The sequence below is a fragment of the Triticum aestivum genome, chromosome 5B, assembly GCF_018294505.1.
Source record: "Triticum aestivum cultivar Chinese Spring chromosome 5B, IWGSC CS RefSeq v2.1, whole genome shotgun sequence".
Classification (NCBI taxonomy): domain Eukaryota; kingdom Viridiplantae; phylum Streptophyta; class Magnoliopsida; order Poales; family Poaceae; genus Triticum; species Triticum aestivum.
This window is the reverse complement of record NC_057807.1, coordinates 389,358,154-389,374,911: the sequence shown is the minus strand read 5'-3', so window position 1 is coordinate 389,374,911 and position 16,758 is coordinate 389,358,154. Positions and strand designations below refer to the sequence as shown.

At 46.0% G+C, this 16,758-nt stretch overlaps 1 protein-coding gene across 1 annotated transcript; it reads left to right on the top strand.

Moving 5' to 3' along the window:
• The first annotated feature begins 188 nt into the window (after positions 1–188).
• On the top strand, positions 189–10,487 carry LOC123112005 (uncharacterized). Its single transcript, XM_044532900.1, has 12 exons — positions 189–1,246; positions 2,211–2,487; positions 2,658–2,843; positions 3,020–3,172; positions 3,589–4,176; positions 4,400–6,538; positions 6,837–7,006; positions 7,096–7,251; positions 7,822–8,056; positions 8,141–8,442; positions 8,961–9,582; positions 9,669–10,487. Exons 1-11 carry the CDS (start codon positions 480–482, stop codon positions 9,253–9,255), a joined length of 5,268 nt encoding a protein of 1,755 aa, XP_044388835.1. The 5' UTR covers positions 189–479; the 3' UTR covers positions 9,256–9,582; positions 9,669–10,487.
• The last annotated feature ends 6,271 nt before the right edge of the window (positions 10,488–16,758 follow it).

Sequence of the window (16,758 nt, the reverse complement as noted above, 5' to 3'; positions counted from 1 at the left end):
GAGAAACCCCGGCTAGCCGCCGGAACGTTCCACCCATTTGTCCAGCCAGTCAGCCCCGCACGGCACCGCATGCATGCCCGCCAGCGCTCGGCGCCACGCCCACGCGGTCGTTGCTCTCCACCGCCACATCCCTCCCCGCTCCCGCCCACGCCCACCAGAAGCCGCTCCTCGTGGCCCACGCAAGCCTCCTTCCCCGCCACCGTACGCATAGCTCTCGGCCGACGGGGCCGCACGCGCTCCAAGCCGCGGTCATGCCCCACGGACCAGCGACACAGACCAGTGGGCCCGCCCGCCCGCCGGTATAACGACGAACTGCCGGAGCTTTCCGCTCGAAAGGCCCAGGAGCCCTTTGCTTCCCGTCGACGTCCCGTCCTCCCCTTTTTGCCAATCCGGCTCCGCCTCTCCCCACCACCGCTTCCCTCCCTCCCTCCATCGCCGCCCCCCCACTCCACCACCAGCTTCCCGAACGCTCTCCGCTGATGCTTCTCCGCCCCGGCCCCTCCCCGCCGCCGCCCCGCTTCCCCGCCGCCGCGGCCCGCAGGAGCGCCGCCCCCGCCACCGCGCCCTTCTTCCTCGTGCTGCGCCGCCGGCAGCGGCGGCGCCGCCACCGCCCGCACGCCCGCCTCCGCGCCTCCCTCTCCGACCTCCTTGCCAGCCTCCCGGGCTCGCTCGCGCTCGTCGGGCCCGCGGCGGCGGCCGCCGCGGCCGCCGTCGTCTCCTCCATCGCCTCCCCGTCCTCCTACCTCCGGAGCGGCCTCCCTCCCCCCAGCTCCCCCGATCACGAGGACGCCGACGCCGCGGCCGCCGGCGAGTGGATCCTCTTCACCAGCCCGACGCCGTTCAACCGCTGCGTGCTGCTGCGCTGCCCGTCCGTGTCCTTCGAGGACGGGGGCGTGCTGCTCGACGGCGTCAACGAGCGCCTGCTCACCCAGGACCGCCACTACGTCAACCTCAGCCGGGGCAGCATCCCCGCCGCGCCCGCCGGGCAGGGCGCCGGCGAGGTCTCCTACCAGCGGCTCTGCATCCCCCTGGAGGACGGCGGGGTGATCGCGCTTGACTGGCCCGCTAACCTGGATCTGGACAAGGAGCATGGCCTTGATTCCACGGTGCTCGTCGTGCCCGGCACCCCCGAGGGGAGCATGGACAGGGGCATCGAGATGTTCGTGCTGGATGCGCTCAAGAATGGCTACTTCCCCATTGTCATGAACCCCAGAGGGTGCGGCGGATCACCGGTTACTACACCAAGGTGAAGTTAGTCACTATAGCTCTTTTACAGTCTGCGATTCCGCACATTTAGCACACATATCATATCATTGTTGGAGTAAATTAATAGGCGTCAGAAACATTTTCTGTATGCCCAATTTTCGGGCTATGAGCAGAAACAGTGATTAAGAGTGAACTGTAAGTATCTGGAAATGGCTATATTATTTGTTGCTTGGATCATATTTACAAACTTGAGTACTAAATTGACCAAGATATATTCTAACAGGTAATGCCATATGCTTGCTGTCTGTACATAATTTTGAATTTTGGTACTCCCCTCTCTGAGACCAGGGCTATAGTAGTACTATAGAAAATTTAAGTTTATGAGAGCCAAAACAGATCAGTAAGTGCAGCTTCGAAGCTGTAGGAAGTACTCCCTCCGTCCCATAATATAAGATGTTACTACATCCAATATGTGAGTATATTGAATGTAATAAGATCTTATATTATGGGATGGAGGGAGTATTTTGTTATTGCAATGTGATATTGTCAAGTTCAGCCAGTGTAGCGAAGCGTAGTATTACTGTACTAGTTTCTTTTACTGTTATTTTATCGAGCCGTAAGCAATCATTTGTGATACTGAGAATTCTTGTAATCCGGAAACATCAGGGACCTCTAGTGATTGCTATGCCATCGACTTAATTCACCCCTTCTATAGAGGAACATCATTGCAACATTGTACTCTGTTGATGGTTATACACAAGTTTTGATGCGTTGCAATCAGTGGCGGAGCTATGTTGGGGGGGGGGGGGGGGGCAGCCTTGGATGAATTTCTGAAGAATTTTTTTTAAGGAGACTTAGATTAGAATGTTTTTAACATTTGGCCGCCCCAAACACCGATGATTTGCGTTTCGACCCCCAGTGATTTTCGGCTAGCTCCGCCACTGGTTGCAATGATATATATCTTGCCTAAAATTGTAGCTCTTCTAAACAAACTTCTTCTGTAGGTTATTTACAGCGGCTGACAGTGATGACATCTGCACAACGATCCGCTTTATAAACAGCAAAAGGCCATGGACAACAATAATGGGTGTTGGGTGGGGTTATGGTGCCAATATGCTGACAAAGTACCTTGTGGAAGCTGGAGAGTCTACTCCTCTTACGGCTGCTGTTTGTATCGACAATCCTTTTGACCTACAGGAAGCAACAAGAACATTTCCTCATAATATCGCTCTTGATCAAAAGCTCACAGCTGGCTTGGTTGATATTCTGCGTGCCAATAAGGTTGTGACCCCACACTAGTAGTATCTCCTTTCCACATCTTGTAAACAGAGCAATAGCGTAAGCTGTGCATGTTAAATAACTTGACCAGCCAGCTGCCCCTGAGATGGCCTGCATTTGCAAGCAGTCTTTCTTCTCCAGAGTAGGACATTTAGTCTGTTTTATTGTTTCAGGAACTCTTTCAAGGAAAAGATAAAGACTTTGATGTCCAGAAGGCTTTATCGGCGAACTGTTTGCGTGACTTTGATGGAGCAATATCCATGGTTTCACATGCGTTTGCTAATGTTGATGACTTCTATTCGGAAAATAGCGTGAGGCCTTTAGTTGCCGGCGTGAAAATACCTGTACTCTTTATACAGGTATAAGCCTAAAATAATTACACATCATACCAGTCTAATGTTCTTTTTGAATTTTTTATATCAATCCAATGTTAGGATATGTGAATGTATTAACTCCCAGATTATGCTAAAATCCAGCTACATGCTCTGTCAATACTGCCTTTCTGGTTATCTAACTTTGAAGCCATATCTTGCAGAGTGATGATGGGACTGTGCCACTTTTGTCAGTACCGCGCAGTTCAATATCAGAAAATCCTTTTACCAGCCTTCTCCTTTGTTCTTGTGTACACTCAACTGGATTCACCTTTGAGAGATACACTGAATTATGGTGCCAGAATCTTACCCTAGAGGTAAATATTGCCATTTTTTATTTTGACTCCAATAGAGACATTTTTGTACCACCTCAAAGAAGAGTTTATATTTTATCTTCAACGTGATCTCTACCCCAGCTCCCTGCTGTTGAAGGTTTCCACATAAAAAACAACAAAACGTGATTGTTATGTGCGTGGGCACGCACACGTGCATGCTTACTCATAATGTGTTATCTGACTCTCTTGAGACTGCTTTATCCTTTTTCTCTGGTTTTTATTTAACTACTTATTTAGATGCATGAGTTGATCCATTTTAAGTGATGGCACCAAACTCTGTTGCTTGCAGTCTCCATGGTAGTTAGCATTCTTATGGATCGCTTCTGCAATTACTTATTTCATGTTGTCATGTTGCTCATTTCAGCTGTCACGTTAAATTGGTCTTTGGGTTTATGCAGTGGTTGTCAGCAGTGGAGTTTGCTCTTCTTAAGGGTCGTCATCCGCTTATCAAAGATGTGGATATCACTGTTAACCCATCCAAAGGTCTAGCATTCACCGCACCTCAACCGAATGATAAGAAGGTCCCCAAAGAGGACAATTTTCATGAGCAAGCTCAGTTTTTTCTCTCTAATAATTTTCCCCATGGAATAAATGGGCTGCTCAATGATTCTGCAAATGAATATTATGGTGCTCAAAACAGCGAAAATGGGCTGCTCACTGATTCTGCAAATGGATATTCTGGTGCTCAAAACAGCGAAAATGGGCTGCTCACTGATTCTGCAAATGGATATTCTGGTGCCCAAAACAGCAAAAATGGGCTGCTCGCTGATTCTGCAAATGGATATTCTGGTGCTCAAAACAGCGAAAACGGGCTGTTAAAAGATAATGGTGACGTAGGCAGGATAAGCAAAGAGGCTGATGAAGAGGAGCCAGAAGAAATTCCTGAAGATGTTGAAAAAGGTCATGTACTACAATCAGCAGGTCTTGTGATGAATATGCTGGATGCTACAATGCCTGGCACTCTGGATGATGATCAAAAGAAGAAGGTATAGTAGATCTACATAATATTTTCTGTTGAGTCAGATTTCTCGATGCCTTATAGCATTCCATTTCCAAGGTCATAGGCCAGTCATGGCACGTTCTTTTCTGTTCATCGTGTAATTTATGATGTTTATAGAAAAACTGAGTTTATAATAGGAAAACTCAAATTTTCTTGCTGTAGTCTTGTGAGTGCGTCAAGTTGCTTACATGTTTCTTTCTTGTCATAAGGTTATGGTGGCAGTAGAACAAGGCGAATCCCTTGTGAAAGCTCTAGAAGAAGCTGTACCTGAAGATGTGCGTGGAAAGCTTACGTCGTCTGTGACTGAAATTTTACAATCTAAACGACACAATTTCAATTTGGATGCGTTGAAGCGCGGCTGGGCTAATGCAAGATCAACCACCAAGACAGTGGTCCAAGAAAAGGTCAAAGAGTCGGATCATGAGAGTGGAGTTAAGGATGCCAAAATTGTTGACCAGAACAGGAGTGTTACATCCATTGGTGAGGGAGACCAAAAAGATACTAATCTGACCTCAAACGACAACAATCCTGCTGAAGGTATTGATTTATCACAATCAAAGCCTTACCAAGCTTCTGGACCTGTCGGAACTGGAATCGAAACGGGAAGTGATCAGATTCAACTCGATAAACCTGAGAGAGATAGCTCTGGAGTGAATGAAAGCAGTGAAGAGAAGCAAGAGGCCGATCAGGGCAGTGTAACAGATCCAAAGCATCTTTCTGATGATCCATCAACAGCCAATTCAAACGGAACTCCCAGAGAGCGAGTGCAGTCGGCAGATGCTACAGCAGAGCAGAATCCACAGTCCAATATGGTAGACAAGGAAGTTGATGCAGTTCACACCAATGAAGATAAGGTTGCACTTAATGTTGCTGATCAGAGCACGCAAATCTCTAAAACAGAAGAATCTAAACATCCGTCAGTTAATAATGTGAGACAGGCATTAGATGCCTTAACTGATTTTGATGACTCGACTCAAATGGCTGTCAATAGTGTGTTCGGAGTTATTGAAAATATGATTGACCAGTTTCAAAAGCACAAGGACTCTGAGGACAGGGAGAATTCTGATGGAGCCACCGATAAGCCTCCTGTGGATGAGACAGAATCTGATGCGATGGTGGATGTGGACAATGAGTTAAGTGGAAAGGACAAAAATCCATCATCATCTGGTGAATCACAACATAATACTTCTGTTAAAGATCGTCCGATCATGTCTGAAGATCATAATTTTAGTGAGAAAAAATCTGATTTGAACACTGTTCCACCTTCGAAAGGAAAAATCAGAAATTCTCAAAGAAATATACCTGGAAATGATGTTGATGGTGATGTCGGGAAGATGGTGAGTGGCTCACCTGATTACTTGTTGGATGTAGCTGCCAGTTCTTATTTGAAGGTGCAGTATGCTTTGTACCTTCATGAATATCTTACAAGACAACTGCAACTTCAGTCACCAGGTTTGAACTCGGCAACTGATCTTTTCCTTGATCCGCAAGAGGGTAAATGGAAACTAGCAGATCAAATGGACAATGTGCAAGGTGACATTTCTATATCTGGAAAATATAGCTTCGTCAATGAAGGGATCAAGCATGCAGATTCCTCGCAAGCTCCACCTAGGACAGGCAATGTCATTTTGCCACCATACTCAGCTCTGCGAAATTTTGCAGATTCTGAAACCAAAAGGAAGGTAATTGAGAAGTTGCCTGGTACTGCTTTGAGACAGACACTCACATACTTTATTACTGATGAGTTAACAAATACCCTCAAAACTGAAGTTGGTCGCAGACTGGGGATAACAAAAGCTGAGAAACTTCAAAGAAGTCTTGCACATGATGTAGAACGACTCGCTACTCAAGTTTCTAGAACTATTGTCCATGACTCTGAGTTATACAGAGCAACATCTGTGCAGAGGAATCCAACGACTGTGAAATTTGGTGTGGTCCATGGCGAAAATGTTGTTGAAGCTGTATCAACTGCAGTTCTGCAATCTCATGATCTGAGAAAGGTTCTTCCAGTGGGTGTAATAGTTGGTGTAACTTTAGCGTCCTTGAGAAACTACTTCCACGTTGGTGTCTCTAAGCATGACAACCTTACAAAAGCTGCGGTCAAGTCAGGAATTTTGGATGAGGATCTTATTATTCAGGATGCCGGCGAAGGAAATATAGATAATCTTTCCACTCAGAAAGAAGCAAATGCTGATCTTTGCACACAAAAAGAAGCAAATACAGATTATTATAACGAAAAACCCGGTGAGCACAAGCAACAGGAGATAACAAAGTCAGATGGTAAAGGCATGATGGTTGGGGCTGTAACGGCTGCCCTAGGTGCTTCTGCATTCGTAGCACATCATCAAGTAAGCAAATAATGTCATGTTGTTTCATTTTTTGTTCATAATTAAGCTGGATGGAAATAAAACACATGGATGCTGGAGCCCGGCTCAGCCTTTTGTTTTAACATAGTCCAAATATCTGTAGTACTATTAGGTACTAGTTCTCATTGATCAGTTGTCACAAGTTCAACAGTGCACAAAGGTTGTTCCTTATAGTGCGTTCCATGTTGCATATTTGAGTTATTCTTGATTCCTAATTATTATTGTTGAAATATTCTGTTTAATTATTTATTCTAACAATACAGTTTTTTTTATATCTCAGCGAAAGAATGCTGAAGAGCATGATAGCATGGATAGCACTCAGCATAATTTTGACGACACTGAACTGGAAAAGGGCCAGAACAACTTAGTGAGAAGCTTTGCTGAGAAAGCCATGTCTGTTGCAGCTCCGGTGGTACCCAAGAAGGGTGGTGGTGAACTTGATCACGATAGGTCTGTTTAATGTTGCCATTGCATTTATCATCTTTATTCTCTCTTTGTTGTCTCTTGAATACCCTTACCATGTCTGTCTTTGGCAACAGGCTTGTTGCTGTTCTAGCTGAACTAGGGCAAAGAGGTGGAATCTTGAAATTTGTGGGGAAAATTGCTCTACTCTGGGGAGGTATTCGTGGTGCTATGAGCTTGACTGACAGGCTCATCTTGTTCTTACGTATCAGCGAACGTCCCTTATTTCAGAGGTTAGTTCTTCCAACTTACAATTTTCTCCAGAAATATATCCAGATAGAGAAGAAACATAATTCAAATGACATTTCTTCGTCCATAGATTATGTTAGAAGGGTATGAAAGTATTAAAATGGCTGGCAGGATGCCCGTGCGTTGCAATGAATTTTGAATCAGCAAACCATAAGTTCCAGTCGTTTTTAGCGCGCTACACTAAATCAATCACCTCGTAGAACTAGTTGCCAGTTTGCTACATGATATGATAACACCATTAGTTTCAGCATAGCCTTATTTTGTAAGCATCACGAGTGTTATCAATGAATGGTTCGTTCTGTAGTGTAGTGGTTATTTGAACAACGGTTTGATTGATTTTATTTTCTTACTGCAAGTGTACTATGAAATCAGGAATACTGAACCCACCCCTTCTTATATTACGGTGGTGGAACCTCTGCTGAGTATACATATTAGTTACTCCCTCTGTATCTAGTGTCAGAAAACGTCTTATATTTTGATACAAAGGGAGTATACATTTTGATGGTAATGTCTAAAATCATGCTGTGCTTAACTCGCCCTTCTCAAATTCTTAGGATTGTGGGATTTTCCTTCATGGTACTTGTTCTATGGTCTCCTGTGGTGATTCCTTTACTGCCAACTCTTGTTCAAAGCTGGACAATAAGCGCTTCAACAGGAATTGTTGGGGATGCTTGCATTGTTGGTCTGTATGTCTCTATAATGATACTTGTAATGCTATGGGGAAAAAGAATACGTGGCTATGAGGATCCAGTTGAGCAATATGGAATGAATCTTGCATCTTCATCAAGGGTATGATCATTGCTTAGTCTCGTGTGCAAATATCTGTCAAATGTTCCTGGCACATATACATGACAACTAAACCTTTGATTGCAGCTGCAAGAATTTTTCCAAGGTCTTGTCGGAGGCGTGTCTGTCGTTTGGTTGGTGCATTCGATAAGCATTTTACTTGGCTTTGCAACTTTTCGAGAAGGGACGCCTTCATTCTTACCATTTGATCTTCTCAAATCTTCAAGAAATGTATTGTTGCCAGCTCTTAGAGGGTTTATCACAGCAACTAGCATTTCTGTGGTGGAAGAAGTGGTTTTCAGATCATGGCTTCCAGAAGAAGTTGCAGTTGATCTTGGTTACTACAATGCTATTCTGATGTCTGGAGTTGCTTTTTCTCTGATTCACCGGTATATCCAGTCGAGCCACCATCCCTTCTGTTATTTCACTACTTAATTTTTCAGCACATGGTTCATGTTACTACTGGTAGATCTCATGACTTAAATTTGGGATCTAAAACCCATGAGCAGCTGAGCGTGATTTGGGGGGCAATCATTAAAACCTGTGAGCAACTGAGCGGCGTGGTTCCGCAAACGGTACTGTGGTGGGGTGGGTGTGGGAACTGGGTGAAGGACACAAGCAGGGAAGGGGAGTGGCAGAAAATGGGATGGATGGAGTACAGTTTTCTATGGTTAGTCGAACATAGAAGTGCCTAGCAATCCTACAAAATAAAGCTTGATTTCACGGCTTTTAACAAACAGATTAGGACCTTTCTGTAGCAACCTTGAAAAATATTTATAATATAAAATGATTAAGGCCAACAGTTGTGAGGGTTGATGTATATATATATATATATTTTTGCACCAAGCATGATCTGTTGTGAGACCAAGTAACAAAAGGTGTTAACATTTTTACAAATGAATGGCAGGTCTCTACCTTCAGTACCAGGCTTTGTGCTACTTTCCCTGGTGCTTTTTGGGCTTAAGCAAAGAACACAAGGGAATCTTGCTGCACCGATTGGCCTGCGATCTGGAATTATGACTGCTAGTTATCTCACACAAACCAGTCGCATTATTGCATTCAAACCTGAAACTCCATTCTGGATGATTAGTACATATCATCTTCATCCGTTTGATGGTGCGATTGGGTTAAGTATTTGTGCATTACTTGCGATCCTTTTCTTCCCTCAGAGACCTGTTCAGAAGGATACATCTGTGTCATGAGAATTGGGAGGACCCACAAAAGTACTCTTTGAGGCCAGTTTCAACAAGATATCACGTCTGCACAAAACGTGAGCACTGAAGGGCTTCTCCAGTGTATACTATGTTAGCTCACACTGACGCACTGTAACTTGCTCGAAAAAGAGCACCCGGCTAGCAGCTTGATTACACCGAGGGGTGCTGCCGATGGAATGGAGCTGTGGGGGTTCATACCCTTGGCAAATTTGTATGCTACTCATTTCTGGGCTCTTGACAGATGAACTCTGTTATCGGTCGTGCTAACAACATAAACTCCGAGCAGGAATGATTTGTTTCGTTCATCATTATAGGGTATGTATGTTTGAACTGCAGTTATACTTTGTTTCCTGTCTGCTAAATTATTAACTCGGCTCTGTCCAATGTTATTGCGAATGCAGGTGGGGCAGTATCGTATAAACTACCCAGGAAGCTGGATATATCTTGGAGAGAAACTAGCAGATATCATAATGTGAAGTCAATACTTGTGCCATTTGGTGGAGTATGTGTGCTGACTGTCTTAACTTCTTTTAGAAATACTTCATGCTGACTAATTGGTGTATAGGTTTGTTCTTTAGATCTAACTAAGCCTCCTTTTGATATTCTGGAACACAAGCATGTCCAAGTTTTGGGGTGGAAAATTTTGACAGCACATACTGTATGTAGAAGATAGTCACATGACAGAGTTAGCTGATACATCATACACAGTTGTGTATCTTCCTCGATGACAGAATCTCACTGACTGTAAGGTTCAGTGCAAGTATAATGTTGCCTGTATGTATAGAAGAATCCGTCGAGACCCGCAAAGAGAAATAGCCATTTGTACTATATGTAATATTTCCATAATAATGTAATACTTTGCCTCAACTTCTCTCACGTAGGCTCTGTTAGCAGCCGGTCCATCAAGTCCACTACAAGGGACGGCACAAGCCAAGTCAGCGACGACTACGTCAACCCTTCGAGCTCTGTCGTTGATAGTGGACCAAGCAAGAGGATTCGACGAGCAAGAGGATTCAATGCCCGTCCACTCGCTACGCAGGCAAGGAGTGGGTCACATGCTCTGTTAAATAGGGAAGGAAATGGTTATTAGGGATTTGGCCAGTCTGCCGTTTGCTTGTAACTCTCTTCCTCCTTCCTCCCGGCTTGTAATTTCGAATTAGAGCTACAGATCTGAGGGATGTTCGTCAGTAGAGAGAGATCCTAGCCCTTTGCTAACAATTGGTACTCAGAGCCAAAATTCTCCACCCCCGTTGCACTGGAGCATCACTAGGACACACGTGCGGCGGTGGGCCGGCGGTGAGAGCCGATGGAGAACCTCTCTATGGAGGGCAAGGCGCTGTATGAGACGCTCACGTCTGCGGCGACGATCGCCCACCAGCAACAGAAGAAAGAGCTTGAGGAGCTCATCATCGCGGTGGTCGGCCACGCCGTTGACACGGCGATCTCCAAGTCTATTCCGCTTGCAGTCGACCAGGCGTTGGGATCCGTGGTCGAGGACTTGCAAGCCTACACCGATGGCGCTGAGCAGGACCTACACAAGCAAATCTACGAGCTCTGCGCCTCGATTGGTCTCGCCTCCAACTCGGGCACGGCGACAGTGCGGCCGCCTTCGTCCAGGGGAGCGGCGGAGACCGGCCCCGATGGGCACGGCGGACATTCGACTACATGGGGGTCGGGATCTGGGGCTTCGCTGCCCTACGTTCCGCCTCCGGCACGAGGTATCACCGATCCGCCCCATCCTTCTCGTTTGCCAGTCTGATTCATCGTGAGCGCCGCGCATCTCAGTTTCAGTCCCAATCTCACCATAACCGCACACCGAAGTATGATTTTCCCCGTTTCGACGACGACAATCCTAAGTTCTGGCAGGCCCGGTGTGAAGATTACTTTGCTCTATTTGATACTGACCCTGCGCTATGGATAGTCGCCGCGATGTAGTTTGAAGGGCCTGCAGCGCATTGGCTTGCATCGGTTGAGTCTAAGTTTGTGCATGCGTCTTGGCAGGAATTTAGTGCTGCAATAGTGCATAGGTTTGGGCGAACTCAGCACCAAACCTTGATTCGTCACCTATACCACTTGCGCCAAACTGATTCAGTAGATGATTACATCCTGGAATTCTCGGCTCTAATGGATCAACTTTCTGCATATGAACCTAATTCTGATATGATGCACTATACTACTCATTTCATAGATGGTTTAAAACATGCTGCTCGTGTAATTGTGGCTGTTCAACGCCCCCTAGATCTCGATATTGCGTATTGTATTGCATCTGTGCACGAAGAGGTGGGCGAGGGCGAGACCGAGCTTAATTCTTCGGGGTACAGTCGACGACCAAGTTCCTCTTCATCGAGCCGTCAGTACAAGGCTAAACCTCCCGATGAGCTTCGTGAGCCCAATGTCAAACCAACTCAGGCGGATGATAAATTAGCTACCCTAAAAGCATATCGTCGTGCAAAAGGACTCTATTATATCTGCGGTGAATGTTGGGGCCGTGATCATAAATGCAACACAACTGTGCAATTACATGTGGTGCAGGAGATGTTGGAATTCTGTGATCTTACTTCTCCAGACTCTGATGACAGTGCTCATGATTCGATGGTGTTGTCGACAGAAGCTCAGTCTGATAAATCTGAACCCAGTGCTATCAAGCTCAGTTGTCAGTTGCAAGGGCAATGGTTTGTGTTTCTGTTGGACTCAGGTAGTTCCCATTCTTTCCTCAGTGCTAAGGCAACAGAAATTGTTCCGGGGCACAAGCTACTAGCTCGTAAGCAACAAGTTCGAGTGGCAGGAGGGGGTCATCTTGAGTGCACTCATATGATACCAAAATGTTCTTGGTCAGCAGATGGACACACATTCAAGTCTGATTTCAAAATCTTGCCATTGCAGTTTTACGATGGGATCATTGGTATGGATTGGTTGGCTGCTAGAGGCACTATGCAGGTGAATTGGGAGCAAAAGTGGCTTTCGTTTGAGCACCTTGCGCAACGAATATTCTTCCAAGGGCATCCCCCTGTCGTGTTTGATATTACTATTGTTGAGCTGCAGATAATTCAAGGGCAACATAATCTTGACCTTCCTGAGGAAATACAATGCTTGTTGGATGGTTTCTCAGTAGTTTTTGATGCTCCTACTAGACTTCCACCTTGCCGTGCTTGTGATCACAAGATTCCGTTGATTCCGGACGCACAACCAGTAAACATCCGGCCGTATCGCTATTCTCCTGAGCTCAAGACTGAAATTGAGAAGCAAATTGCGGAGATGTTGCAATCAGGGATCATCAAACCCAGTACTAGCCCTTTTGCTTCACCCATTATCATGGTCCGGAAGAAGGATGGAACCTGGCGCCTTTGTGTTGATTATCGCCATCTGAACTTGTTGACAGTGAAGAGCAAGTATCCAATGCCTGTTATCGATGAGCTTTTGGATGAGATATCCGGTGCATCTTGGTTTACCAAACTGGACCTTCGTGCAGGTTATCATCAAATCCGTTTGGCCCCTGGAGATGAGTACAAGACGGCGTTCCACACACACAATGGCCATTTTGAATTCTCTATCTTGACTTTTGGGCTCACTGAGGGCCCTTGTACTTTTCAATCTGTCATGAACATGGATCTCTCACCTGTTCTACGTCATTGTGATGTGGTGTTTTCGATGACATTCTCATCTTCAGCAAGACGTATGCCGAGCATATCGAGCACTTGCGTCAGGTGCTCCAATTACTTGTAGAGAAGCAATGGAAAGTCAAAGGATCCAAGTGTACTTTTGCCAAGCGATCTGTGCAGTATCTTGGTTATGTGGTTTCAGAAGAAGGTGTTGCTACTGACCCTCAGAAAGTGGCAGATGTTCAGAACTGGCCTACTCCTACTTCTCTCGAAGAACTTCGTGGATTTCTGGGACTGTCGGGCTACTACCGTAAATTTGTCCGTCAATATGGCGTCATCAGCCAACCTCTGACACACTTGCTCCGTAAGAACGTTCCTTTTGTCTGGACAACTGACTCTCAACTAGCCTTTGACACCCTAAAGCAAGCATTAGTGAGTGCTCCTGTGTTGGCCTTGCCAGATTTCAAAGTTTAGTTTGTCATTGAGACGGATGCAAGTGACACTGGCGTGGGCGCTATACTGATGCAACGTGGACACCCTCTGGCATATGTGAGCAAGGGATTGGGACCGCGAACGAGGGGCCTGTCAACTTATGAAAAGGAATATATGGCTGTCCTACTAGCTGTTGAACAGTGGCGTGCATACTTGCAACACGCTGAATTTTTTATTCTTACTGATCATTGCAGTCTGGCACATCTGGGTGATCAGTGTTTGCACACTTCTTGGCAGCAAAAAGTGTTCACTAAGCTATTTGGATTGCAATTTCAGATTAAGTATAAGAAGGGAATTCATAACAGAGTCGCGGACGCCTTATCGCGGCGACCTGCCCCTGATAGTTGTTTACTCACCGTTACTCAGTATCGCCCTACATGGATGTTGGATATTGTGGAGGCCTATACAACTGATCCAATTGCTCAAGAATTGCTCACTCGCTTGGCTCTCTCTAGTCCGACTGAAGATCACTATTCTTTGCGTGATGGCCTGATTCGCTACAAGGATTGTATCTGGATTCCCAATAACATTCCTATGCGTACCAAAATCTTGGAAGCTCTTCATTACTCACCCCTCAGAGGCCACTCTGGTATTCCAGTTACATTACGAAGAATTAAGCAGAATTTCTATTGGAAAGGGATACGGGCTTCAGTGCATCACTACATGCAGGAGTGCACTGTCTGTCAGCGCGCTAAGCCTGACAGAGCTAAATATCCTGGCCTACTGGCACCTCTGCCTGTTCCTTCACAGTATTGGCAAAAGCTCACTATGGATTTTGTCGAAGGTTTTCCTCGTTCTGGCCGTTTCAATTGTATCATGGTGGTAGTGGACAAACTCTTTCGTTATGCCCACTTTATCGGTCTTTCACATCCATTCACTGTCTCTATGGTAGCCACAACTTTCATGGATAATGTGCATAAGCTACATGGGATGCCAGAGTCCATTGTGCCTGATTGAGATCGTGTGTTCACCAGTCGCTTCTGGCGTGAACTGGCTGCTCTCACTGGAGTTAAGCTTTGTATGAGTTCCTCGCAGCACCCCCAAACAGATGGAACTACTGAATGTGTGAACCAATGTTTGGAAGGTTACTTGCGGTGTTTTACGCATGCTTGTCTGGTCAAATGGGCCCAATGGCTATCACTGGCAGAATTTTGGTATAACACCAGTTTGCATTCTGCTCTGGATGGTAAATCTCCGTTCGAGCTTCTGTATGGACATACGGCATGACACTTTGGCATTACTACAGCCGATGCATGTTCTATGCTTGAACTGGATGAATGGCTTAAAGAGAGAGCACTGCCATTACGTTTGTTGCAGCAGCATTTGGAACGCATCAAGCTTCGTATGAAGAACCAGGCTGATAAAAAAAGATATGATCGTGTCTTTTAGGTTGGTGATTACGTGTTCCTGAAACTTCAGCCATATATACTATTGGGGAACGTAGCAATAATTCAAAATTTTCCTATGTATCACCAAGATCAATCTAGGAGATTCTAGCAACAAGAGAGAGGGGGGTGCATCTTCATACCTTTGAAGATCACTAAGCGGAAGCGTTACAAGAACGCGGTTGATGGAGTCGTACTCGTGGTGATTCAAATCGCGGAAGATCCGATCTAGCGCCAAACGGACGGCGCCTCCGCGTTCAACACACGTACAGCCCGGGGATGTCTCCTCCTTGTTGATCCAGCAAGGGGAGAGGAGAAGTTGAGGGAGAGCTCCGGCAACACGATGGCGTGGTGGTGGAGCTTGTGGTATTTCTGCAGGGCTTCGCCAAGCTCTACGGAGGAGGAGGAGGTATTGGAGGAGGGAGGGGTTGCGCCTGGGAAGGGGTGCTGCAGCCCTCCCACCCCCCCTCTATTTATAGGGTGAAGGGGAGAGGGGGCCGGCCCCTCTAGATCCCATCTAGAGGGGGGGGCGGCCGGAGGGGGAAACTTGCCCCCCAAGCAAGGTGGAGGCGCCCCCTCCCCTAGGGTTTCTAAACCCTAGGCGCCTTGGGGCCTTGGGGGGCGCACCAACCCACTAGGGGCTGGTTCCCTCCTATATTCAGCCCATTAAGTCCCCCGGGGCACGTGGCCCCACCCGGCGGTACAATACCGATAACCCCCGAAACCATTCCAGCGACTGAAACTGGACTTCCCATATATAAATCTTCACCTCTGGACCATTCCAGAACTCCTCTGACGTCCGGGATCTCACCCGGGACTCCGAACAACATTCGGTAACCACATACAATTTCCCATAACAAACCTAGAGTCACCGAACCTTAAGTGTGTAGACCCTACGGGTTCGAGAATCATGCAGACATGACCGAGACATCTCTCCGGCCAATAACCAACAGCGGGATCTGGATACCCATGTTGGCTCCCACATGTTCCACGATGATCTCATCGGATGAACCACGATGTCGGGGATTCAATCAATCCCGTATACAATTCCCTTTGTCAACCGATATGTTACTTGCCCGAGATTCGATCGTCGGTATCCCAATACCTCGTTCAGTCTCATTACCGGCAAGTCTCTTTACTCGTTCCGTAACGCATGGTCCTGTGACTAACTACTTAGTCACATTGAGCTCATTATGATGATGCATTACTGAGTGGGCCCAGAGATACCTCTCCATCATACGGAGTGACAAATCCCAGTCTCGATTCATGCCAACCCAACAAACACTTTTGGAGATACCTGTAATGCACCTTTATAGCCACCTAGTTACGTTGTGATGTTTGGTACACCCAAAGCATTCCTACAGTATCCGGGAGTTGCACAATCTCATGGTCTAAGGAAATGATACTTGACATTAGGAAAGCTCTTAGCAAATGAAGTACACGATCTTGTGCTATGCTTAGGATTGGGTCTTGTCCATCACATCATTCTCCTAATGATGTGATCCCGTTATCAACGACATCCAATGTCCATGGTTAGGAAACCACAACCATCTATTGATCAACGAGCTAGTCAACTAGAGGCTCACTAGGGACATGTTGTAGTCTATGTATTCACACATGTATTACGGTTTCCGGTTAATACAATTATAGCATGAACAATAGACAATTATCATGAACAAGGAAATATAATATTAACCAATTTATTATTGCCTCTAGGGCATATTTCCAACAGTCTACCACTTGCACTAGAGTCAATAATCTAGTTCACATCACTACGTGATTGTAATGAATCCAACACCCATGTGGTTTGATCATATCTTGCTTGTGAGAAAGGTTATTAGCCAACGGGTCTGAACCTTTCAGATCCGTGTGTGCTTTACAAATCTCTATGTCATCTTATAGGTGCAACTACCATGCGCCAGTTGGAACTATTCCAAATAACTGCTCTACTATACAAATCCGGTTTACTACTCAGAGTTATCCGGATTAGTGTCAAAGTTTGCATCGACGTAACC

Excerpts from the sequence above, each read along its gene's own strand:
- LOC123112005 (XM_044532900.1), top strand. The coding sequence starts at position 480 with ATGCTTCTCCGCCCCGGCCCCTCCCCGCCGCCGCCCCGCTTCCCCGCC. Across the intron at positions 1,247-2,210 it reads TCACCGGTTACTACACCAAG|GTTATTTACAGCGGCTGACA; the intron begins GTGAAGTTAGTC and ends CTTCTTCTGTAG. Across the intron at positions 8,443-8,960 it reads GCTTTTTCTCTGATTCACCG|GTCTCTACCTTCAGTACCAG; the intron begins GTATATCCAGTC and ends AATGAATGGCAG.